A 24,267-nucleotide genomic window follows, 5' to 3' on the forward strand; every position below is an offset into this window, starting at 1 on the left:
CGTCCTTTTAGACTGATTTAAGTGCCGCATTCGACAGAATGGATCATGGAATTTTACTTAGACGCTTGAAAACAAGCTTTGGTATACGCGGAAAAGCCCTAGAGTGGTTTGCGTCATACTTGTTAGGGCGTAGTCAACGTATTTTCCTCGATGTGGTTAAATCAGATAGCTTCGATTTCCGCTTGGGTTTTCCACAAGGTAGCTGTCTGGGTCCGCTTCTTTTTGTGGTTTACGCCTCAAAGCTCTTCGAGATAATACAATTTCATCTAACTGACGCTCATTGCTTCTATGATGACACTGAACTCTACTTGTCTTTTAAGCCTAACAGTTCGATGGATCAGGCTGTGGCTGTGTGCGCCATGGAAAGATGCATCAGTGACTTAAGGTCTCGTTAAAGGTAGATTTGGGCGTTTCGCCAAATTTCTTGTTTTTGCAAATCTTGAATCTGTGGGCTGTGAAGTATATTTCCCGAAAAAAAAATTCTGATAAATTAATTTTGAAACAGCTAAAATCGCTTTTCATTTTTTCCCACCATAATTTGCGCGCGAAAAATGTTTGAAATGTCATGTCAATCACACGTGCTACCTTAGGACGTGCCGAACGTCGATTCGCTCAGTATACTTGGCTTTCAATAGGGGGCGGAGTTATTCAACAGACACCCAAAATGAGGGGATGCCCATATCACTGTGACACCGACCCCATCTTTAGTTTCCTTGCCAGTCGTGTGTTTATCGGCGAATGTCACTTTTTGTCTGTCACACAACACTCAAAAGAGCTTGTCATGGCGCCTTGTCTGTTTGACTTAAAGCTTGTATGGAGACAACATCTCTGACTAGCGGTAAGTTTTCCCAACTTTGGTTCCCGTAATTTTCAGTTGAAAAAGGGTCTTAGTTTCGTGGTACGAAAACTGAGACTATAGGGCTCCAGTTTTTCTTCTACGGAAACTAAGACCCAGGGGCCGGTTGCTCGAACCCTGGTTAGCGCCAACCGTTAAGAGGTATCAAAATCTATAGGTTTTCATGGTATTTAACGATAGTTAGCGCTAACAAAGTTTCGAGCAACCCGGGCCAGGGGCCTGTTTCTCGAAACTCCTGACAACTTTTCGGGCCCGAAAAACCACTCGTGAAACTGCCAACTGCTTGTTTTGGAAAGCTGATCTTTTAACATGTTTTCAGGGAAACAAAAAGAAAACTGACTGTGAAGTTTGACGACTTAAATCCCCTCCGTTCTTGAGATACAAAGGGAATTGTGACTCCCGAAATTTCGGGACTTTCGAGAAACGGGCCCCAGGGGGTTTAGGTCTTAGCTTTCAACTGTAACACCCCATGTAACAGTGAATATAAACAGTACTTTAAGCACATCTAAGTTACCCTGTTAGTAGAGGTTTTTTTTTATTTTATCGCTCGCATTAAATGGTCCTTTTTAGGGAAGTCTTCAAGAAAGCGGCAGCGGTAAAGATATCCGTAGGGTTTAAAGAACCAAATAATGCAAGCAACAAGATTAAAATAAAAAAAAACCTCTGCTAGCTGCGTGCTTCTTAATAAGCGGATATGCGAAAACCTTGGCCAACATTTTTTACGCTCTGGATGGTACGGTGGCCCAGAAGTGCACACCGAATTCACTCCCACCAAATTCGAATCATTCACACCGAATTCGGATCACTCAGACCGAATTCATAATCACTCAAACCGAATTCAAATCGCTCACGCCGATTTCATAATTACCCACACCGAGTTCATAATCACTCACACGGAATATAAATCACTTACACCGTATTCATTACTACGATAATTGGTGCTACTATAAGTGACATGAAGCACTATCCTTCTTCACGTGGGATCGAATAATCTTCGAGATCAGGAACCAATGTGGTCGGTGACACAACCCGGATCTGGCAAGGTCACGCAAGCTAGACAAATACCAAGATTACATTGTCAGAACTGGACACAAGGTCAGACAATGTTCCTTATGATTTGGTGAAAACTGTAAACAAGACGCTGAAGAAATATTATTGCAACCAGAACAACTGGAAACTCGTGCGCACCTGAACATTACGACAAATGGCCCAAAAAAAGAGTGGATTTAACTTAAATGTTAGAAGTAACAACCTTTCGTTCAACAGTTTCCCGAATTGCTCAAATCCTCATCATCTGACTTGATTTGCGTTGATTTGAATTGCGTTAATTGGTTGATTTCAGTTTACAGTGTCCCCAATTAGTGCTCCAGCGCTAGAACACTTTGACTGACTTAAATAAAGTTCCTTTTCTTTCCTCGCCCTGCATGAATATTTAGTTCTTATTAACCGAGTGGGAGGTCTGTATGGGAGAATCTTGACCGAGGTCGCCAGTACAGACCGAACACAGTGAGGTCTGTACCAGCGACCGAGGTCAAGATTCTCCCATACAGACCGACCTAACTCGGTTAATAAGATGTTTATTATATGGCCAAACAAGAACAATTTAATTCGTTTAATGTAACTGGTTTGTACTAACTCACATTTTGCTTGCGAACGGCTATGAGTGGCGATGAGCTGAACTTAATTCTGTCAAAGTTTGTTCGTCATCCTCTCTTTTGTCATCATGCTGTTTGGCACTTCCATAAATAAATATTGGTAGAAGAAAATACTGAATATTTTTGCATTTTAATTCGCATCTTTTCACTGCAAAACATTACCGATCTAGATGCCGGTCTAGATGGGAAAATCTAGACCGCGGTCAATATCGATTTCAGCCAATCAAATTCGTGAACTTGGTAGTTCCCAGTCCTTGTGAGACAGAGCCATATAATAATTGACAATTCTGCTTCCAGCAATTCTAACGGTCTTAGTTAATATCATCCTAATAAGAGTCCCACGGAAACTGTACAATCTGTTAGTTATGGTTCTGATAGAAATGTTACCGGCAATCCTGTCAGGGAAAATGGAGGAAAATCAAATTTCTGATTCTCCCACTCTTGGCTTTTCTAACATTGGGGGTTTTAAGATGACCGCCCTAAATATTATAGTAAGTCCACCGAAGATATCAATATTCTGGCGCTGAATGAAAGTCGGGTCGATGACTGTGTCTAGTTAAGAGCTAAGCATACCTGGCTACTCTCTTGAAAGAAACAACCGCAACAGAAATTGTGGTGGGGTCGCATTTTACCTTAGAAAGACCATCGCGCAGAATTCCTATTGTTCTCCGGACATTTACTTCCAGAGCAATAAAAATTATAGATCAGTAAAATTAGCGGCCAAGAATGACTCAAATGGTTCTCATTGGTCAAATATTACGCGCTCTTTCTCCCTTGGGGAATTCTGCTTTGCTCATTAACTTGTCAGGGCGGAGCTAAGAAACAAAGGACGTTTCAAGTTATTGTTTTCGCTATTGTTACTCGATATCATACTTTGAGAATGCATTACAAGCCGACTTTCACAAACATTTCAAATTTGCATTTACCATTTCTGATCTCGCCAAATGCCTGTTTTAGGATTTCGCATTTACTGAAAAAAAGCGCTCGGCCCCCTGGTTCAAAACAATCATAACCAAAAAGGCCGCTATTTTCCGGCACAGTTTCTTACGTGCAATCGACAGACTGAAATTTGTCAAAAGAAATGAATCAACTCGAATCAACGTTTAACAGAGCGAAACAATCGAGAAAAAGAACTTTCTTGCTCAATGTTTGGAAACGAGTTTCGGTGCACAAAAACAAAACTTTTCAATCCCTCGCGACTCAAGATGGCCGCCGTGTGATTAAGGCCTGTGGCAATCAGCAGTGAGCTTCATTAAAGTTTGTTGCGTTGCTCGTGCGTGAATGTAAAGTGATTGTGTCTTTTAGCGCGTTTCTGCTTCGCGTTTCTGTCAATGAAATGCGGGTAAGTATAACATTTAAAAGGCTTCGTTTCGCTTTTTAATGAATGAATATAAATGAATCGAAATGAATAAGAGGCTGACGGATCTTGGTTGCGAGAAGGTTCCCGACGCTTTTTGTAACTCGTGTGTAACTCCTTGGTTGTTAAATTAAAGTGAAAGAATTCTTGCTCTGACAAGATATCCTCGACGAAGCTTTTGGGGTAGCCTTGATCTAAAAGGCGAGTTTAGAATTGTAACTTTTTTAACTCAAAGGATTCTTTAACCGAGTTTGTTCTTAGTAAGCAACAAATGTGGTGCGTTTACAGGCATTCGTACCTATGAAAACTTAAATGTCGATTTTTAAATAAAGTGAATAGACTTGTTTCGCCTGAATCTTGAGTAGCTTATGATCGAAAAAGCTAGCGCGTGCGTGCCTTTTCTTTGTTTCGAAAGAAATAGAAGGTTTGACTAGAACATTTTGCTAAGAAACGTGAAAAAGCTGCAAGCTATGGCACCGTGTTTAAGAACAACAAGATTACTTTTGCTTGGGTATGCTAATTTGGGTAGTCGGGTCTACATGGAACGCCATTGGCGCTTTTCGATCCTTTGTTCGATGATTTGTCATTATAAAATTCATTGTAACCTAGCTGAGAGTGACAGACGAAAAGACCATGGAGAAACGTTCTCGCCCGCCTCAAGGATTTTACAAGTCCATTGAGACGCCGTCGATTCCCCGTGACCGTAAATGTGAAAGAAAACCTGAAGTTCTTGGCACCTTCGAAGCTGAGCGCATCATGGCCAAAACGATTTTTAACGGCAGACCTTACTACATAGTTTTCAACAATAGGCATTGTTTCATTGGACAGGCATTGTTATTCATGTCTGGGCTGAAAACAATAGCTCGCCAGCTTCAAACGCGCCATTTTCAAATGAAACTACGACTAATAATTTTCAAACTGAAAAACAGAAAGGTTCCTTGTGACCAAAACAGATTCTTTTCAAGGACAGACTCATCTGCCATTTGCCGTGCGTGAAAGTCTAGTAGGTATGTTAGTTTTCCCAAAATTGCTCTCCAAAATTACTGTCTATACGAAAATTTGCAAAATTTTCCGTATATTCAAGTGAAAAACAGAAAACTTCTACTTCCTCGATTTCATTCCTTTTTAGTGCAAATTATAGACTAATCCTTGATTTTCAAGAAGCCGTGCGTGAACCTTGAAGTTATCATTTCTGAGACTCGGGAAAGTGAATTTTGTGAACCCTAGTTGCCTAGTTTCGACCCATTCTTCTCTAATTTATGGCTCTTTAGAGCGCGATCGCATTCGAATTTGCCGCCTCAGTGATTGTTAATTTTTCATGATGTCCAGGCATTCTGCGCGATGAGATAAATTATCATTTTTATGAGAGCATGCCAATCTCGAATAGGTTGCTTGTAAGCTGATAGCACCGAATGCTAAGTTATTTATGGTGGGAAGCTGCTATTGACATCCTATGGATCTCGAATTGTGAAAGCTTTTGAGACTCTTTTCGAAAAATGTGGGGTCTACGATCTGGAAACCAACATTTTAGGTGATTTAAACTATAATGTCTCGGCAAATCCTCCAAATTACCAAACCAGTAGATTTGTTGACTTGTTTAACTTGTATCAATATTCACAATTACTTCAAGTCCCTCCACGTAATACTGCCAGTTCTAGAACATTAATTTATGTATTCTTCACTAAAAACCCATCCAGGTTTTCCCGTCATGGAGTCTCTGACATCGGCCTAAATTGCCATTTTCTCATATATACAGTTAAGAAATTCTATTCTTCTATAACCACTCCCACTGTCATCACTAGCACACAATTTAGAAATTTGCACCTTTCTGCGTTTAGGAATGACTTGGCTGTAGTTCATGACATTGTATTCTCTACTTGCACAAATCCCATAATACACCTCTTTTACCACCCACAAATTTGCATAGGGATTGTTTTCGATTTCTCTCGGGACATCTTCATGTCCCAAGAGAAATTGCAAACAATGATTATGCAAAACTTTGGGGGATAAAACAGGTGTACTATGGGATTTGTGCAAGTAAATAATACAATGTCATGAACTAGAACTAACTCGTTCCGAGACATTATAGTTAAAATCACCTATAATGTTGGTTTCCAGATCGTAGACCTCACATTTTTCGAGAAGGGTCTCAAAAGTGTTCAAGGTTTCAATTCCAGACTCATAGGGGCTCAATACCAGGTTTCCACTTTAAATAACAGCCTTCGGTGCTATCACCTTACAACCTATTTGAGATTTGACATGCTCTCATCATTTATCGTCTGTTTAAGGTAAAATGCGACCCACCACCATTTCTGTCGCGGTCGTTTCTTTCAAGAGAGAAGCCAGGTATGATTAGCTCTTAACAAGACACAGTCATCGATTCGAGTTTCATTTAGCGCCAAAATATTGATATCTTCGGATGCCAAATATCACCTCAATTATTTTATCATCATGCTTGAGTAGACTGGCTATAATATTTAGGGTAGTTATCTTAAAACCCCTTATGTTAGAAAAGCCAAGAGTGGGAGAATTTGATTTTCTTCCACTTTCTGTGACGGGATCACCGGTAACATTTCTATCTGAACCATAACTAACAGATTGTACAGTTTCCGTGGGACCTTGGCTGGGATGTGATTAACTTAAACCGTTAGAATTGCTGCAAGTAGAATTGTCAAATATTCATGCAGGCCGTCAGTCAGGCAGGCAGGCAGGCAGTACATGTAAGTCAAAGTGTCCTAGTGCTGGAGCACTAATTGAGGACACTGTAAACTGAAATCAACCAATTAACGCAATTCAAATCAACACAAATCAAATCAAATGTGAGGATTTGAGCAATTCGGAAAACTGTTGAACGAAAGGTTATTATTCTAACATTTAAGTGAAATCACGAGTTTCCAGTTGTTCTGGTTGCAATATTTCTTCAGCGTCATGTTTACAGTTTTCACCAAATCATAAGGAACATTGTCTGACGTTGTGTCCAGTTCTGACAATGTAATCTGAGTATTTGTCTCGCTTGCGACTGACCTTGCCAGATCCGGGATTGTTTCACCGGAACAGTGAAACCTGATCTCGAAGATTATTCGATCCCACGTGAAGAAGGATCTGCTGTAGCCTCCCACGCAAACGTTCTTACGGGTTCGTCACGCATTTGCGTGACGAACCCGTAAGAACGTTTGCGTGGGAGGCTAGATCTGCTGATGATTTCTTTCGAATGTGGGTTTTTGATAGTGGTACATGTTATCGTAGTAGTGAATACGGTGCGAGTGATTTATATTCGGTGAGTGATTATGAATTCGGTGTGGGTAATTATGAATTCGGTGTGAGTGATTCGAATTCGGTTTGAGTGATTATGAATTCGGTCTGAGTGATTCGAATTCGGTGTGAGTGATTTATATTCTGTGTGCACTTCTGGGCCACCGTAGGTAAAGTAGTGACTTATCCACTGGATATAAAGTTTTCCCGCTATTGAACAACTGGGCCATGCCGGCCAGGTATTCTCGTTGAAGACGCCGCAACTTCCTGTTCACCAATGGCTGTTATTGATCTATTTACAGCCAAAAGACAACCCGAATTCTTATTATCAACTGAAATAAGTGGTCGTCTATACATTACCTACAGGGTCCTCCACAGTCTCCAAGTCCTCTTTTATTAGCATCTTCCTTCCTAGGTCTTCCATTTTCTGTGATCCCTGTCAAATTACGAATGACTATTTCAGTACTATTTCAGTACACCAACGACAGGTTCAAGACTCTCTTCTCTTGGCCAACGACACCAAACGAAATTAGCAGAAAGAGTTGAAACGTTCAGTCTGGTGATGAACAGACATGCAAATACCAAAAGTAGGAAGCGAATTACAAGTTAGAAAACAGCGCGCTGATATTTACCAAAACTTCGCTTGCAAAAGACGATAACATGTTCCTTTCGGGAAGCAACGAAGGAGTCGAGTAACTGAAATTGAAAGAAGAGAGGGTTTTCCCCAAATGCGCAGTCCGAATTTGACAGCAATTGATGAAGGCTTCCGGCGAAACTGAAAGGTACTGTTGGGGAAAAATCCCTTTCGCTTCAACGACAAAGGAAGATTGAGATGTTAATCGAGTAACCATATATGGAATAATGGAATTTTCCTTCATACGTCAAAAAGCTCCCAGTCTTACAAATGTGCGGACTGTCAATCGATTGTTCTAGCCTTGTTCTAGGTCTACCAACGCACTTGAAACAGTTTACTCCATGGTGCTTACATATTTTTGACGAAATATTCCAAAATTTAAGGCTTACGTGGGAATTGACCTGTAGCTGAAAATGAAAGTGCTATGCAAAGCACATATTTCTGTTCTTTGTGAGTGACCCCTGAAAAGGGAAAAACCCCTTGTTCAGAAAGGCTGTGTTTGAAAGCAGTCATATGTCACACTGTTTGGGTCTATGTAAAGGATATTTCATTCTTTTGAACCCGAGGAAGTTGTGCCGGCTAGGATTATCAACAACCAGGTAATATTATGTATATAATTTATCAGCCGTTGGAGATGTCATTTCTACAGTTTACATTGCATGTCTCTCTCAGTGGGCTTTTGTACATTACGCTTTTATTTCCCCACTAAAATGCTCCATTTTTCCCACTAAAATCGAACTAAAATGCTCGGTTTCCGCCAAAAATGTTACTAAAATGCTCGCTTAATTAATGCTCAGACATGGGGGTTTTAAAATTTTCATAATTTCAATGTTTCAACACAATTACAGTTCGGTGCTTAATAAAAACGTTTACGTAGTAGAACAAGTTAACAAGAACGCATGTAAAAGTCGCAATACACCAGAAGATAATTCTCAAAATGATCTGTTGTTCTGTTAATCCTTTGCCCCCTTTCAGTGAAACGGAACTCCGGGGTAAAATTGAAGGTATTTCGTATGTTTGGCCTCGGGTTTATGTCTCAATTTTTGATAACATCATTCCCATATCGTTTCATTGAAATGAAATATTTCACCTGAAAGACGACCGAAAATGCAAATAGAAATCCGCCATCTTGAAAATTGCCTGCTTGTTCAGAAAGCGGTCAGCGTATCATCGTGTGACGTAAATCGTCAAACCCAGAGTTGTGTCGAGTGGTGTACAATATTTTGCATTGGTGAAGAAGGGGCTTTTGCCTTTATATCATCGCTAAAAGTGGCCGATTCTGGGACGTATTCTAATAAAATAGGTGAGGAACATGCCTGCGAAAGTTTTTCAATTCGGCCGTACCAGTTTGAACAGCGTGTGAGCTCTGATGAAGCGGTTAGCAACCCCGAAGACTTTAATAGGCGACAAATGCATGGCAAGCGATGAAGAAACAAATGTAATACTGCGAAATTCAGACTGGTATGTTGTACGAGTTATCCGTTAATTGTAATTCTATAACAGACTAAGTGACAAATAAACTCAACTCTGTTGATAAATTGTTATATTGGTCTTTCTGTTTCTTCCTTGTTGCCTTTATAAATCGATTAAAGGGATGTGAAAACGGAGCTCTCCTTCGGCTACTCCATCTATTGCGCAGCTTCATTGCGGCTTTATTTACTCTTTCCAAAACAGCAAAACATTATAACGCAATCCTTGATAATAAACTTTACGTCTTAAGTTTAGCTCAATTCATTCATAGTTAAGAGTGCCAGGGAAGCATTTAAGTAATTTCTGAGAGTAGTCGCTTTGTAATTTTATAATAGTAGTAGTTTTAAATCATTTCTTATATTTCTTACTTGTAAAGAGGCGCAATTCAGTTTTTTTTAACTGCAATGTTTTTCTTAATAAACACACAGTCTGTCTGTCTGTCTGTCTGTCATTATCATGTATATCCATTTTTTCATCTACAAGGACGTCTTGCATTGGTGGTAAGGGGATTGTATCAAACTTGTTACATGTAAAATGTCATAGGTTGGAAAAATTGCTGTGGGTGTATCAATGGGATTTAATTGGGGGTGCTGCCATGGCATAATTGGGGTCATGTGGAATCTTCCATTTAACAGCATGTGGATTTTGTGGGATATCAACCTCTAAAGAAGTATAGGAGGACACGTCAATATTTGCAGTACCACATACAACATTATCATTGCCTTTAGTGTTGCACATCTCAGTTTTAAGCTCCACGCTTTTTAGGGTAATGGGATCAAAACAAAATTAAATTCCCACATCATGCATTTCTGGGATTGTAGTAGACATTTCCAAATCAATGCAGATTGGAGGTTCATTAGTCACTGGGTCATGTGAAGATACATCGATGTCTGCAGCAAGTAGTTCTGAAAGAGCCTAAAACAAAAGTAAAATGCGAATATACAAGGTAATTCTTTTCACTTTACTACAACTTGAATGCCTTGAATTTGCCTAACTTCATTTTGTTATTTCTTCCTGTTTTTAGAGTGACAAACTTGAAAAACAAATACCGGAAATTACCGATTATAGGTCATTTGTAAGGTCGGTTAACTCGCCATTATTTTCCAAGTAAACCCAGCATAATATATTTTAAAACTGGGCGGATGTACACTGAAATTTGTCAACATCGGGTCGCGCGATCCTCTCAGTTCAAAGCGTGTGCAAACATCGACATGTAAGTGGGCAAATTTATTTGATTCATGGTAAAAACGAAGCAAACTGACAAGAACTAATTTCTCGATGCCTTCGTCGCTGAATGCAATGTTCGCTTGAGTAACCGCGGCTTCTTCGCTTCGGGGCCGTAGCTAAACGAGGATGGAATAGCATCATCCTTAAAGACCCTCCTAGATTTTTCCCCTGTTAATTTTTCCCAGAAATCTATCTCGAAACAGCTTGGCATGAAATGATCGCTCCAGACGTAGCTGTTTTCAAGTGGTGGCATATTCTTCCGTCTGATTCTGTCGATCCATGCCTTCGCGCGATCGTCTTGTGCGATCCTGTAGTAAGTCACCGTATACGTGTGTTCCCGGTTTTCTTCCTCTTCTTTCAATAATTATGGCAGCTAGGTACACAACAGGTCACTATTTCGCTTGAAACAATCAAAGTACAGTCGAGGATACAGATACAACGACACGAATTATAATTTAAGCAAAGAAGCAGCCTTTTATATAAAAATACCGCGGAAAGTGAATTTGACGATTCTACGTCATCACGAGCTGCTGACCACTGACCGCGGCTCAAATTTTCTCCAAAATGGCGGATTTCTATTTGCATTTTCGGTCGTCTTTCAGGTACAATATTTAATTCGAATGAAACGATATGGGAATGACGCTATCAAAAATTGAGACATGGGACAAAGGCCAAACATACAAAATAACTTCAATTTTACCCCGGCGTTCCCCTTTAAATGAAGAGGTTAAGTTAATTCTTCATTTTGTTGTTTATAAAAGTAATTTTCATTTCTATATACTCTGGCGAGAAATATTAATTTTCCGGGAAAATGCCACCAAAATGCTCGAATAATGTTCAATGTCTACGCCTCACTAAAATGCTCGAAAAAATGCTAGCATAATGTGCAAAAGCCTATCTCTTAGACACAAACCTATGGAACGCCATGACTGTCTCACGGTGAAATTTTGTCTTTTCCTTCGGTGAATTTGTCTTTATCTTCGGTGATTTAGACATTATCTTCGGTGATTTTTCCACTATCTTGAGTGCTTTCATCATTACCTTAGGTGCTTTTTACATTATCTCCAGTGCTTTCCACATTATCTTAGGTGTTTTTTACACTTTCCGATGTACGACGTTAGACCATTTCTTCGGTTCTTCTGTCATCATGCTCGGTGCTCTCAGTATGCTCGGTACATTGGGTGTCATGAGCGGTCGTATTTACTTTGTGTTCGGTACTTTCCGTAGTCCTTTCGGTTGGTTGGGCATTATCTTCAGTAATTTAAACATTATACCCGGTGGTGTTGCTCAAGAATATTCACCCGATTCACACAACCCCTATGAGTGATACCCGCTTAAAGTGCACCAAATTACGCGGGTATCACCCGCTATAGTACGTACTATAGTACAGGAAATGTGATAATAATGGCGGCCAATCGAGTGAAGAGAAAATCGGAGAGTAAAGAATGAATGACAGTTGTATTGTAATTCAAATACTGTATATCACAGGATAACATTGGTAAATATAGACAGTCTATGTAATCTACTGATGTACACATTCCAATGGGAAATTTATATATAATCCCCAACGAACAGTATATTTGCACGACATTTGAGTTGAAATACATTTACTGAATTAGCTCTCAGAAGTAGCTTAAATAAACATGTTTTGACATATTCGAGGGGAATATTTCTTGAAATGTTCCACTGAGGAGCGCTTGCAGCGTTCGTAGCTTATAGTTTCAGGTCAGCATTCGCTACTATATCACGCCGAGCAGTTAGGACGGGCAAATTTGTGCGGAGAAATCGAAAATACAATTTGGCCAAATTGGCATTCTTTTAAGTTCTGTGACTGAGGAATGAGCATAAAATTGAAATCAGAGCGTTTTTAGCGGTTCTCTGGCGTATTGCGGATCGTGCAAACATAGTTATTATTGGATCGCTCTGGCTGGAGTCGCGTACCATAGTACGTTATTCACCGGACAGTTTTATGACGGGAAAATCTGTGGGCGAAATCGAAAATACAATTTGGCCAAATTGGCATTCCTTGAAGTTCTTTTACTGAGGAATAACCAGAGTGGTTAAATGCAGAGCGTTTTTAGCGGTTCTCTGGCTTATTTCGGATCGCAAAAAACATAGTTATTGGATCGCTATGACTTGACGGTCGCGTACTATAGTACGGTATTCATCGAGCAGTTTTACGACGGGTAAACGTGTGGGAGAAATCGAAAATACAGTTTGGCGTACTTTAAAGTTTTTCGACTGAGAAATGAGCATAAAATTGAAATTCGAGCGTTTTCAGCGGTTCTCTGGCGTATTTTTGATCGTAAAAACAAAGTTTTTGTGTCGCTATGCATGGCTGGAGTCGCGTACTAATATAGGACGTTATTCACCGGGCAGTTTTTTGTGGGAGAAATCGAAAATACAATTAGGTCTAATTGCCTTTCTTTTCAGTTATTTGACTGTAAAATAATTAGAGTACTGAAATAAAATAAAGGGTTTTGAGTTTTGATCGAAATGATGAGTCGTTCCTGGAGGTCGGAGGTCCTAGTCCTTTGCAGGCCTTCTTTCCTTTTGTAGAGTGTTATTTTCCTTTTTGTGTAGTTTCTATTCGTTTCTGTGGTCCTTTTTAAAGATAATTTTGTCACGTCTTACTCGTGATATTTTGGAGGAAATCAAATACTAATGACGAAAGGTTGACTCCGTTGGAAAGTCCACTTGATTTCTTAAATACATAGTATTAGAGTCTACTCAAAATCCGCTTTAGTTTTACAGATTTATCATTACATCATATTTATTTAGTGGGTGTTACTTATGTAATTCATGATTTTATTAATTTTAATTGCACTTATTTGTATTCTTTAGATGCATGGTAACTTATGTGTATTTGTATTGTTTCTATTTAGCTAGAGATATTATTTAGGAGTCCCCTGTTAGCAGAGGATATTCTCCCCTGCTAGACTTCATTTGACACGTTAATAAAGGCATCATTATTATTATTATTATTATTATTATTATTATTATTATTATTATTATATCATTATTATTATCATTATTATTATTATTATTATTATTATTATTATTATTATTATTATTACTTCCTCTTTCTTCTCTCCATTTTCTTATTTCAAGTGATCTCGTCTAGAGCTATGCGTTGTTGTTGTTGTTGTGTTTTCCTGTCTTTTATCCTTGTATTTGTGCCGCCCTGAATCGGCTTTTTTCTTTTGTTATACATAAGTCTTGATTTTCCTCCTAGATTAGTTTTTTAATTATTTTCTATTAAAAAAACCGAACTGGTATTATAGTGAAACAAATCACAGGAATTAACGGGATACAGGTCAGGATATTTACGGATACGGGATACTTAGATTCCTCCCTGCCCTAATAGGGCCTCAACAATCAGCACAGCAAAACTATTACAATTCGGGCGTTATCCTAGACGAGGATATGTCTCTTGAACACCATGTTGCTGCTATTTGTAAATCCTGCTTTTTTCAGTTAAGGAACATTTGCAAAACTTGATCAGTATCAGCGTTAAGGCCTGTGAGAAACTTATCCACGCATTCATTTCTTCTAAATTAGATATTTGGAAACTCGCTTCTTCATGGCGTGTCTAAATCATCAGTGCAAAAGCTACAACTGGTACAGAATGCTGCAGCCAGAGTCCTCACCTTTTCTCTTAAATCCGAACATATTACTCCAATTCTGCATAGCCTTCAGAATTTGGCTACCCATTGAACAAAGAATTCAATATAAGATTTTACTTCTTAGCTTCAAAATCCTCAATAACTGTGCACCGTCTTATTTGTCTCACTTAATCAAACCTTATAGACCTTCAAGGACTCTCAGGTCGTCTGGCCTCCATTTTCTGTTTAAGCCCTCTTATAATCTCAACTCTTATGGAAAGATAGCTTTCTCTTGTGCAGCCCCTGAGCTGTGGAATTCACTTCCTCATAATTTTCGATCATGTATATAAAAATTAATTCCATATCTATATTCAAAGGCTTACTTAAAACCTGGCTTTTCAAACAAGCATACCCGGACTAGTTATTGCCATTGAGTTGTGCAAGATTTTATGATATGTGAAATAAGATTGCAAAACATGTGTTATCTCATGGCTTTATTCTATTGTTAATGAGTTTATTGTTTTATTTTTTTGTCCTTGTCTATTAATCATATTTGACTATACCCCTTTTTATAAATACATTCTTTGTAAATATTTTCTTTTATTCTTATGTAGATAATTTTATAATCTAGTTTTTAATTTATTGCCATTGTAAAGCGGTTTTGAACCTTGGAATTATCGCTATATATTATATTATTTATCATTTATTATTATTATTATTATTATTATTATTATTACTTACTTTTTTACTTTTACTAAAACGTTTTGAGGAATGTCAAGATAAAAAGGTGAACTTTCTTTGGAATACTAACTTGAGATTGGCCGCTTCATTCATTTGCTTTGGTTTGTCTATAAAAGAAAATAGAGTGACTGTATGCCTTTTTATTTGGTTGTTTAAGGCTTTTTAACCAATTTTTTTTTTCACGTTTTGGAGTCCTGGAGGAATGGATTTATTTTTTGCTGTCGAATTTCATTGACTTGACCGATCACATATCATTAAATTTACAATACAATACAATACAATACAATACATACTTAATTGACCGCTCCCCTTAGGGGCTCTTCAGGGCCAATGAAACACAACGAAACAACAGAACAGAACAACAACTGTTAAGAATCCCAACTGGCTGGAGGCAAACCAGTTGGCTATTTACAAGTGCAGCTGGGAAGTTGAACCGGGGACAACCAGGATCAAATTCAACTAGTGGTCAGAGCGGGTCTTGAACCCGGGATCTCCGGATCTCAAGGCAAGCACTCTAACCACTGGGCTACACTGCCTCCCTCCACTGGGCTACACTGCCAAATTTGATGATAGGCTTAGTGTCTACTCAACAATTATTCCACGAGAGCGCTTTGGATATGAGAGAGACCACTGAGTATTGTCCCCGCAGAAGACTTCTAATCTTATATCTTTTAAACTTCTTTTTCTTTGCTTGATTTCATTGTTGTTTTTGGTAGTTAAAGGCTTTTCCAATCTTCTTTTCCCGTTTTTTGGATTCCTGTACTTGGAGGAATGGCGATGGAATACCCAAGCAGTACCGTTGCTAAGTGGGTCTTGTGAGTGCTCTGCATGGGCCTGATTGCCACTTCTATGTTTCTTTTCACGATTTATGTTGTCGTCGTTTACATAACCGATTACATATATATGGGCCTGATTGCCACTTCTATGTTTCTTTTCACGATTTATGTTGTCGTCGTTTACATAACCGATTACATATATATTAATTTACAATCTTTCATCTCCCCGAGAGGGTAGGAGATGAAAGACCCTAGGATCGCAAAATCCCAGTAACGAAGACATTAATCCTTTTTTTTTTGTACTTGATTTATTGCTTTCTAATGGCGGGTGTTGACTCACAATGGCCAAATGAACACACTTAGAGTGTCTGTAGACTGTCACGTAGTAAAAAAATAAATCCGAAACCGTTCAAAGAAAGAAGCCAAGAAAATGAAATGTTACAAAAGAGTAATAGAAAAATATCTGATCCAAGTCTCAAGTCTGTTTGGTGCATTGTTACTGCCGAAACATGTCACTTAATTTTAAACAGCTTTATATGGAGACGCCATGTTAAGTTGGTGTTCCTCGAACGGCCTCGAATCAACAAAACATCTGGACCTCAGTTTGCGATAAAAGCCCTCTCTTTTTACTCGTGAACTGAACTAAATGATCATTAACATGTCTTCTATATCTTTTACTGCTTAATTTGCCAAAAATCACAAGGCAAAACCGTTTTTGAACCAGACAGCTTTATCTCAGTTGCTGTCTTTGTGTCACGCAGGGTGACCCTATTTGGCGAACGGTAGAATGGTGGAATGATGGAATGGTGGAACGGAATGGCGGAATTGCGAAATACACAGAATATTCTAAAATACGGAATACACGGAATATTCTAAAACACGGAAAATTTTGAATATTTCGAAACGCGGAATATACGGAATTTTCTAAAACGCGGAATATACGGATTATTCTAAAACGCGGAATAAGCAGAAAGTCTTTAAAAATACACTTTTTGCCCGTGAGTGGTCTGGGTAGGATAACAAAACTTCAAATGAGAATTGTACATTTCCTCGCGACCAAAGGTACAAAAAACATGTCACAGAGAAGAGATCATACAAAGTGATTCACTTCTGGGCGATATGTTTCCCCGCTACCGTTTTTGTGCCTCTCGGACTGTGCCGAAACATCGCTGGCGCACTTTCCCACACTGAGAGAAGGAAAAATCATATATATAGTGGAGAAAGACGTTGGTAAGTGTCTCAGTTGTCTAAAAAACATAATGTACGACATGTGGTCGTTTTTTTTGCAGGGTAATTTACTAGGTCAGTGCCTTTTGTAAGGTCTTTGTTACAAAACGCAATTCATTTAAAAAATTTATTTATAATGTTACACTGGTGGTTAAAAGCGTTTCAGAAATTATTTACAATAAAATTGTTCCCGAAGTTTCGGTCGCCATCACGGACCTTCTTCAGGGGAAGTGAGAGAAAAATTTATACAAAAGCACAGATATAAACAAGACGCTGATTACAATTCAAGATATGTGTCATTTTTTCTTGTTAGCGAGAGTCAAGTGTAAATACTCCTTGGGGAGTAACGCCCCGTCGTCCCGGTTGAATGGGTCTTTGGCGCAATTGATCTCCCAGGCCTCGAGAATCTTTCTTTGGTGCCAGTTATTAGGGCCCTTTATACGAGTATAAACTCCCCAGCCAGGATAAGCCGCGGCTTGAGAAAGCCGGGAAAGTAGATTTTGTACCATTTATACGGGGTGGTCGCGTCTTATGTAAGCTGCGGCCACAGTAAGCCGCGGCTTATTTTCTCTCGTATAAAGGGACCTATATACCTCAATACGACCCTGATATGTTTCCATTGGGAATCAATGATGTAGTTTATACTGTCCCTTAGATTTGGAAGTAGAATTTTAATACCTCTTCCAGCCAGAAGTTGCTTTAACAGTACTTCCGCACAGTTAGGAAAATGACGGGTGATTTCGTGATTGTCGATCAAGTTCTTCATCGGTGATAGCGGAAAACTCCATTTTGCTAAGTACATAGCATCGTATTCTCCTATAGATGGTGCTTTCCGATATGGACATTACTCTCGCAATTTCCACTATCGGGAAACCTTCATGTAAGAAACATTCCAGGACTGACTTGGAAATTTCAAATACAGGTGGTCCGCCAGCCTCTCCTGTGTGGACACAACGCGGTTTTTGCGAAACAAATGAATTTCACTTTATCCTCAAAGTCAATATTTCACTTCTGTTTTGCAGTCCAAGTTCTTTTAACTGAAGCAGGGAAAGTTTATAGACAATGTCTGGAGTGACTTTTTCGCGTTCGAAGTTAGGGATTAGATGGCCCAAGTGTCTCTCTCATGGCCGCCATTTTTCACGACGGTGATGTACATGGAGCTTCATTAAACCGCTGTAGCAGTTTACCGTCTTCCCCGGAAGTGACGTTTTTTACAATAACTGAGTATGCTCACTCGCAAAAACCAGCTGACCAACTGTACTGGCTCAACCGAATATCATATTCTTGGACAACACCACCACGAATAACTTTTGAAAGTACTGAAGATAATGCCGAACCAACCGACAGGACAACGGAAACTACCTAACACAAAGTAAATACGACCGCTCATGACACCCAGTGTACCGACCATACTGGCAAGAGCACCGAGTATATAATGACAAAAAAACCGAAGAAAAGGTCTAAGTGTAAAGAGCACCTAAGATAATGATGAAAGCACTCAAGTTAATGTAAAAATCACCGAAAATAATGTCTAAATCACCGAGGACAAATTCACCGAAAAAAAGACAAATTTTACCATAAGACAGTCATGGCGTTCCATACAAACCCGTAAAGGGAAGTTACGTTGACTCGGAGTCATAGCAATGGTTTAAAAGATTGTCGTAATGACAAGGAAAGGAAATTTTGTCAAAGACGAAAAAATTGGCGCGTGCAATTTGTAGTCTTTGAAATAATTAACAAGTGCTGATTCTCCCAAGTTACACGAAAAAAACTTGATCATGCAAAAGACTCCGAACATTGATTTACCTTGCATATCCAGTCCCATTTTAATAGAGAACTTAAGCTTTGGATGAATAATTCAACTCTTAACCAGTTTGAAAACCCGCTAATCAGTTTGAATTTTAAACTTCTGCCAATTTGCGGAAGTGAAGGTAACGTTGCATTTACGTTACTTAGCACATGCGAGACAGAACAGCGAGGAGATCTGTGCACAACTTTTCTTTTAAGCCTGGTTTTCACTAGTGACGCAAGCACAAGCACAAGCACAAGCGTAAGTAGCTTATGCTAGTGAAAACGAACCTCGACATAAGCATCAAATAACCACCACGGCATCCGCCATTTTGTTCAAATGGTCAGACGCGGAGAATCTGAAACGAGTGCTTTAATTGGCCAGACGTAGCAAATTACCTTGCATTTATGCTGTGTTTCGTTTTCACACGACGCAAGCGAACGCAAGCATAACGCAAGCTCTTTACTTGCATTTAAAAATCAAGTCAGGGCCCTTGACCTATCAAATGTTACGTCGAAAAATAATTGTGAAAACTGCAAGTTATGTAAAACTTAGCGTTTACTAATTTTATATTGTTTGTACATAGTTTTATTACTATTATTATTAGCTTAGTCTAATTGTTTTAAGTAGGTGTCCCCAATTAGTTTTTACTTGTAAAAAATTAGAACGATTGACACGTTAATAAAGTTATTATTATTATTATTATTATTATTATTATATTTTTTTTTTTTTAAGGAAAAGGAAAAATTTTGATCCTTATGCTTGTGCTTGCGCTGGTGCTTCTGCTTGCGTCATCCCCGTTTCATGGTGAAATAAGCGCTCTTATGTTTGCGCTTGTGCTTATGCTTGCGTCGCTACTGAAAACCAGGCTTTAGTCAGCACCAAAAACACGGACTCTGGCCACTTCCAAGGCAGGAAGTCCGCAAATCACGGACCTCCGGCTCGTCTACGCACGCTCAGATATTTGAAACAAGAGTGGTTGTCAACGCTTAAAAAAATGGACCTTCACCACAACTGCGCATAAATTGGAAGTGGCCCATTCTCGTCCCCAGTACGTCCCCTCCGTTTCTTATGTCACGTGGTCGGAGAAACGAAGGGCTCTGGTCGAACCTAAAAATTCAAATATTTTCATTGGGTGATGCAAAATATATGAGCAGAACGAGACAGAAATTACGAGCGCTACGCAGTAGAGATTCCTTCCGTTTCACATGGCGCGCGTTCCATTCTCGATTTTGCCTACGAAAATACGTATATAGTATTAAAAGATGAACTACAGTTAACTTATACGCTGACGATCTGTACGCGAAGAAAATATGTCTTCGCTGTAAAATGGAGTTGGACTGGGCAGCCGATTCTAATTTTAGGAAGCTCTTGAGCCACGTACTAAGTAAATGAGGAAGCAGAACTGAACTTCAATCTTGCAGTCCTTTCTCCAGGAGAAGGCCAGGTGCCTGCCAGGTGTTACATTCCATCAAAATTGAAAACTAAGTGTTTTCACCGGGAATTTAGACAAAGTATGGTATGAAATCAAAACATTTAAAACTAATTGAAAAATGTTGATATATTTACCTGAAGATTTAAGAGTAAATAAATTCCCTGTTACATGTAGCTTAAACCTTGAGATTGTGACTACCTCTACGTTTTTGCTTTTATAACATAAAATGGAAAAATTAACGTTAAAAAAAACGATAATTTTTTGGATTCAAAACGGCTACATCCAGGGAGCATAATAAAAGACGTTGATTGCATTCTTTCTCTCATGAAATTAAATGAAACAGTCCAGATTAGGAGTCACCCAACATTCAAGTTAAGCAAGAGCCAAAAAAGCAATTTTCAAAGATACTTTAGGTACTAACTCCTTACTCTAGCAGAATTTCAGGTAAACCAATAACTTGCCTTGAAAGCTGTTTACATGACATAAATATTCAAGAAACTACACTACCTCTATCTGTCATCACTGCAGTCTGGAATAAATAACCCTCACCCATTTGGCTAGATGGACCACTTTGTAAGAGACTGTGAGTTTAACTCTGGCCAGATCAATAATGACTAAGGATAGAGTGCTGCCTTTGTAATAGGCCTTTTTCGAAATATCAAATATTCAGCTTGATAGTGAGGAAGTGAGAACAAAAACAATAGAAACACGGAATGAATGTGAAAAATATTTTCATATCATCCACTTTCCTTTCTTTGTCCTCTAAACCTCTGTTTCAAGCTGAATTTTAATGTAACGAAAAAGGACTATTACATCTGGAAATGCGGATAGCCCACCTTGTTTTGTCGGATATTGATGTTAAGTAGAGGGCCGAGTCTCACAACATTTCCATGCGCACCATTATCATGTTCAATAATCCATGCACTATTTACAAATAGTATGGCACAGTTTTCCCAGTGAGGTGATGTGATGATGGCCAAGTCAACAAGTAATACTGTCCAATTCAGTGCACAACAGATATGGTAAACATAACATGAACTAGTCTACATCAACATCTACGTAACTCCAGTACTCTGTAAAGTCTCTTTGCCCTGTGGCCATGGCTATTTCACTTGAAAATTCTGAAATGGCCTCAGAAACCCAAAGCATATTTAGGACATCACTGCAAAGTTGGCCATATTTTACAAGAATTCAGTTTGGACTACAACACCAGGAACAGTCCATGACCTGCTGTTTTCGAATAGGATCATATATGTCACACAGCTTAATAATCATGAGTTGTGAGACGAAGAAGTAACAGAGATTAACTAACATGCAGTACTTCTCTGGGTACTGGGCATGGTATGGGGCAAATAAACAAATTCTTGCTAACATTTGCAGGAGACAGGAGGATAGCAGAGGTTTGGCTGAAAGTGAGAATAGCACTCACCATATGTTTCCAAATTGCTGCAAATGATTTTGGCATGAAATCAATTGATCTTTCCTTGAGTTCTAATGCAAAGGCCGCTATAAAGTCCATCAATTTGTCATCCCCCTTTATGGAAGATGTTTTCCCTGTTTGGATTGGCCTCTACAGTAATGACATTTTGCATACTTATGCTTCCCTTAATTTCTATCTGATAGTGAGCTTTTGCAGAAGCAGCTGTCAAGACCAGAAATGGAAAATTTGGCATAATCTTTAAGTAACCAAAAGGTTAAGCTTTGAGTAAGCTGGTGAAAAGTTTTCTTTAAAAATGGATAAAGACAAAGAAATTGACCAAAAACAATTCAAGGTCACTGAAAACAAAAGATGGTGATCTGTTGCTTTAGACAGTCAATTGACACTAAACTCGTTTTACAAAAGGAACAGAGTGGCTTTGGTAGAAAAATCGGAAAATTACAAAAGCCGAAAATTTAAACTTACATAAATCTAATAAATAGATCCAGGATAAGCAGTAGCACCCCCACAAAGTGACAAGGGAATAACTTAATGTAAAGGGTGCCCATTTCAGTGTGCGTGACACATTCCAAATTACAGCACTGCTTGCCGGGAGCACATATCACCAAAGAAGTTTTTATTCTCTACCTTTAATTTGCAAAATAATAAAATAGTTCTTACCATTGTATAATGAAATAAACCTCAATACCAGGGCTTTCACTCTGTTTTAAAAGATGATCTCAGAAGTGCTCCCACTGAAACAATTTCTAAAAACACCTCGGCACGGCATGTACAATGACATACATACATACATACATACATACATACATACATACATACATACATACATACATACATACATACATACATACATACATACATACATACATACATGCATACATGCATACATGCATACATGCATGCATGCATGCATGCATGCAACTAAGCTAACAAGAATAAATTACAGAATGAACTATAGAAATTTAACACTAAGTTAAAATCAATAAATTTTCATAAAAAATAAAAATAAAAAATAAAAATAAACAAAAATATAATTTATATAATTATATATATATCTAAAAATATCTAAAATCCATTGATTTAAAAGATATACTTCAACAAGCTTTCTCAAAACTTGTAGTTTTTAGGAAGGTCTTATTTTCCCTAATTAGTCTCTTAAAAGAACCAAGACTAGAAAAGTTTTGAAATGAATCGGGGAGGAGATTCCAGCACAAGGCATCTCTGTGCGTAAAGGAAGATCTCCCAAGCTCAGTCCTTGGCCTAGTAACCTCAATATTGGCAGACTTCCTAAAATTATAACAATTATTGGACTTAGATTTGACTATCAGATCTTTAAGAGGAGCTATGCTAGCACCATAGATAAATATTACAGTAAAACGCGCCTTACCGTGGCCACCCAACAAACTTTCACATTTGACAATTACGAAAAATATGTAAACAAGTCAACTCAACAACCCATGCAACGGCGTTCACCTTACAACTGTGCGAACTTTGCAAGGAGGTGTGGCTGTCAATCAAATTCACACATCCTGATTGGCGGACAATTTGTAAAAAACTTTGTCAGGTGACCACGGTAAGGAGCGTCGCACCGTAAAACTAATAATTAAACGAAATAATGGGGTTCCAAAAAAGTTGTACTCCTAACTTCGGCACTGTGGATAAACCCGGGTAGCCTACATATAATTTTAGTTGGTCATAAGTGAATACGATCGACATCTGCCAATAAGGATTGAGAGCATGATCTCCACATTACAATACCGTACAGAACACTTGGCAAAATTATCCTATAATAAATAGTTTGCAAAAGTGACTTTGGTAAGAACTTAATCCATTTCAAGACCGCAACTTTCTTGCTGAAAGAATCACAAACATTCTTGGTGTGCTCATGCCATGAAAGCCTGTTGTCGATTGTAAGATCACGGCATTTACATGATACTTTATACTATTCAATAACACTATGACCGTTTCTCAAACATGGCAAGGGGCCAATAAAGGTCCCATCGGAGATTATTATTGCTTCAGTCTTAGATTCGTGAGGTACAACAAGTCTATTTAGCAAACACCAGTTGTGGACCTGGTCCAGTATAGATTGTAATGTTTGAACGATATCATCAATGTTCTCACCATTTAAGAGTGCAGATTGTCGTGCCATCGTAAATAAATATAGCTTCCATTAGTTATTGATTCTGCAAGATCATTTACAAATATTGAGAATAATTTAGGCCCCAATGTTGAACCCTGGGGAACCCCAGACCTGATTGTTTTAGATTCTTACTTATACCCTGAAATCTGGACAAACAGCTGACGCATAGATACGTAGTGAGCAAGCCAAGAAATCAGATTACCTGAAATACCAAGGATTTTAGTTTTTTCCAATAAGATTGTATGGTTCACAGTGTCGAACGCCTTCCGGAAATCAATGAAAAGCACACCAACTATTAGACCATCATCCAAAGCAGTTTTCCATCTATCTGTAATGTGGAGTAGCAAGCTCTCCGTGGAGTAGTTCTCCCCATGCACTTAACAAGCTATGAGTCTCAAAATGGTTGTCTAGGTTGTCACATATAACATATCCTCTAAGATCTTTCCTGGGATGCTGAGAAGGGATATAGGTCTATAGTTGTCGACATCAGTTGGTGAGCCTTTCTTGAAAATGGGATTGACATGTAACAATTTCCAGATGAAATCATCCTCATGAATCCGGCTCACACTCTTGCTAAAGATAAGTAAGAGATTATGACTAGCAGAGTCACCAATCAGGGGGGGTTCTCTCGGGGATGCATTATCGGGGCCAGTGGCCTTTTC

At 38.7% G+C, this 24,267-nt stretch overlaps 2 protein-coding genes across 4 annotated transcripts in view; one reads left to right on the top strand and one right to left on the bottom strand.

Moving 5' to 3' along the window:
* The window catches only part of LOC138052229 (uncharacterized), a 42,485-nt gene extending 34,525 nt beyond the window's left edge, over nt 1-7,960 (bottom strand). Inside the window, exons 1-2 of one of the 3 annotated variants that reach the window (XM_068898611.1) lie at nt 7,753-7,960; nt 7,481-7,556 (exon numbers count right to left, since the gene is read on the bottom strand). In XM_068898611.1, the coding sequence (XP_068754712.1) occupies nt 7,481-7,556; nt 7,753-7,782 (106 nt within the window). In that variant the 5' untranslated portion in view covers nt 7,783-7,960. The remainder of the gene's footprint in view (nt 1-7,480; nt 7,557-7,752) is intronic. The other 2 variants (XM_068898612.1, XM_068898613.1) reach the window with 2 other exon arrangements.
* Nucleotides 7,961-8,214: 254 nt separating this feature from the next.
* Nucleotides 8,215-24,267, top strand: part of LOC138052241 (uncharacterized) — a 70,686-nt gene continuing 54,633 nt past the window's right edge. The window contains exon 1 of the mRNA XM_068898629.1: nt 8,215-8,353. The gene's annotated coding sequence lies outside the window, so the exon portion shown is untranslated. The remainder of the gene's footprint in view (nt 8,354-24,267) is intronic.

This window comes from Montipora capricornis, chromosome 6 (assembly GCF_036669925.1).
Source record: "Montipora capricornis isolate CH-2021 chromosome 6, ASM3666992v2, whole genome shotgun sequence".
NCBI lineage: Eukaryota > Metazoa > Cnidaria > Anthozoa > Scleractinia > Acroporidae > Montipora > Montipora capricornis.